Source organism: Perkinsus marinus (genome assembly GCF_000006405.1).
Source record: "Perkinsus marinus ATCC 50983 genomic scaffold scf_1104296947810, whole genome shotgun sequence".
NCBI classification, from domain to species: domain Eukaryota; phylum Perkinsozoa; order Perkinsida; family Perkinsidae; genus Perkinsus; species Perkinsus marinus.
Window position 1 is genome coordinate 254004 of NW_003210458.1, and position 2914 is coordinate 256917.

At 50.7% G+C, this 2914-nt stretch overlaps 1 protein-coding gene across 1 annotated transcript; it reads right to left on the bottom strand.

Moving 5' to 3' along the window:
* Window positions 1-1359: 1359 nt before the first annotated feature.
* Pmar_PMAR021430 (hypothetical protein) lies at window positions 1360-1872 on the bottom strand (the record flags this gene model as incomplete). The annotated part of the gene is made up of 1 exon (XM_002779110.1): window positions 1360-1872. The coding sequence occupies one exon, from the start codon at window positions 1870-1872 to the stop codon at window positions 1360-1362; it is 513 nt and encodes a 170-aa protein (XP_002779156.1).
* Between the last annotated feature and the right edge of the window lie 1042 nt (window positions 1873-2914).

Sequence of the window (2914 nt, forward strand, 5' to 3'; positions counted from 1 at the left end):
TCTTCAAAGACCTGTAGCTGACCATCAACTCCTGGATAATTCATAGGCAGAGACCCATTACTGGCGTCGGCCGACAGAATCAGGTCTTCACCAAAATCATAGAGTCTCGGAAGTATCAATGTCCCTGTGGTAAGAACATACGCATGTCATTGCCGGAATAAGCTAAACATTCTGTCAGAGACCATTGAGCGCCACGAAACTTGACGTTGATAGCGTTCTCTAGATACTAGTCCTTGTAGAGTATGTTTTAACAATAAATTCCAAGCACCAGCAGTGACAACGTCAGGCAACTTTCCTAGCACAGCCAGCACACCACTATAGGAGAGTGTTAGTTGGTCAGAAGTAAAGGAATCTCTCAACTTTATCCACTGTTTAGGTGGAAATTTGAGTGTTTTCCCATGATCACTATACACAACTCCCAGAGCTTCAACATCATCAATGGCAGTGTTCACACATTGTCGTTTGATGTTATTCAAGGCCCGCTCCACCGCATCGTATTAGTCATTTGGGAGTGTTGGGTGAGACTGAGTGTTAGCCAACTAGGCAGCAGAGGGCGGTGATAATACCGAACCTCACAATACGCCGTGCATTGGCTCAACACCACAGTCACATTGCCTAGCACGCAGGCACATAGGCAATGTCCCCCAAACAACTAGTAAAAACAATAAAAGAAAAATTCCAGAGTGGAACCGGCTCGAGATGCTCTTGCACAGCCAGATTGCTATCACATGGTCCTCGACCGGTTGCACTACCTCCTCGTTCGAGTCGATCACCATGGCGTGCGCCACGCACGTACGAGCGATACTTGTTACGCTTGCTTGAATTTGCCCCATGCAAGCCTGGACCTGCACTCAAGGCCCGCTCCACCGCATCGTATTAGTCATTTGGGAGTGTTGGGTGAGACTGAGTGTTAGCCAACTAGGCAGCAGAGGGCGGTGATAATACCGAACCTCACAATACGCCGTGCATTGGCTCAACACCACATTCACATTGCCTAGCACGCAGGCACATAGGCAATGTCCCCCATTACTCACCCAACAATCCGGACCACCCACGCATCCGATGCTCTCATCGACCCTGCCATCATGACACAGTTATGCTCCATCGCCCCATGACACCCGTGCTTAGGGTCCCTAGGTCGTGTGGGGAGGAGACAGCCATTCAAGCAAGCGGAGGTCTCCGGGGACAACATCCCAGATGCGGTTTTTGGTGGTGGATGACACCACTAGTCTGATGACTCGATAGTGATGCTGATACTCACTACGAATCTCGATAGTACCCAGAGACACTCAAACCCCAATACTCCGCGCGCAAATGGGCATTGTACTCTCAGAAACAAATTGCATGATTCCTACATCATCAACGCGCAACGTCTGGGGAACTGAGAATCTCCGCTGCATGAGTCCTGCATTGACGCTTGATCTCAGGCAATCCGTAATCTTCCCATGCGCGAGAACGCCAGTTACCCGCTACACGGACTTGTTCGGCCGGCACATTACGAGCCAGTAAGGCGCAAGCTCCAGAGCGCCTCATGCTATGGCCAGTGATATTCGGAATGTCCCACGATAGAACTTTCGACGGGAATCCAGCCATCAAGAAAGCTCGCAGCTCCCTACCAATAGTTGAACCCTTCAACATAGGGAAGATATGCTCAGTCTCTCCAGTTGTGATGCCACGGCATACATTAACCAAATAGTGTGCAATGCACCACGTCTTCTTGCAAAAGATTCCCTCTGCACAGAGAGTCTGTCGCTCTTCACGACTGGAGGTCTTGGTGTCGTGGAAGGTAACAGATACCAGGAGTCCATCATCGCTCGACTGCCACGTTATATCCTCACGAACTAGAGGTGGGATCTGGTCAAAGCGAAGCATGAAAACGGATGCGATATTTCACCGAACCCCATCTCGTACAATCGTATAGGTGTCTGGTACGATGCCATCGTCTTTGGCTTCAGAGATGACTCCAACAGTCGTGTGTTCGCACGGGCTCTTTCTTCTGGGGTGGACATTGCTTCAGCCTCGTAAAAGTCCAAGAGATGAGAAGAAAGCGGTGACTTTCTTTGCATTGAGCAGAACAAGGCTACTGAAAAGAATAGAGGTGTGCTTCAGGTTGTCAGACGCCATCATTATAAACACAACTCCCCAGAGATGAGGTGGAGACTAAGTAGGGTTTAATGAGATCAGGCGTCGCAAGCACACAGGGCTCCCACCGAGGGAAGCAGAGACAGATCCACGTGGGTCCAGCTAGCTGGGACCTGTTTCACAGTGGATGCGCGTCTATTCCGACTTATGTAATCAGCGGCTATATTGGACACGCCTGAAACATGTTGCGATGTAAGGCGGTTGGCCCATGGGGAGATTTGTGAGAGGACTCGCCGCATTGATCTCACTTTTGAAGACCAGCGGGTGATGGTGCTCACGGCCGAGGAATTGTCACAGAAGGAGTGAATCAATACAGTCTGGTCGTCAGGATCAGTGTCTAGCACGGCCTCCGCCACCAGTACCCCCACGCATATAGCCGACAATTCGAGGAAGCTGATGTCACCAGAGACAGCCTCCCGGGACTGTGACGGTTCTTCTCCTGCTCTGACCTCGCATAACATGTTCCACCAACAAGGGTCATCCATCTTATTGAGATTGAACCAGTAGATTTCCTGCTTGACCCTCAGATAACCACCCAAACCTATTATGCTGGCATCGGTAACCAAAAGTACTGTGTTCATTAGTATTTTCTTCGCAGGAATCCGCGGCAAGGGGGTTGTTAGTTCACCGTAGAAGAAGCGTAGATCGCCCTCCACACCCCCACCAAGAGTCCTCAACTCGCGCTTCTCCGCAACGGCTTTCTGGGCGAACAGCGAGGCCAGATGCGGACGCCATGGGGCCCATGGCATGGGCGCATTAACTGAGTACACCA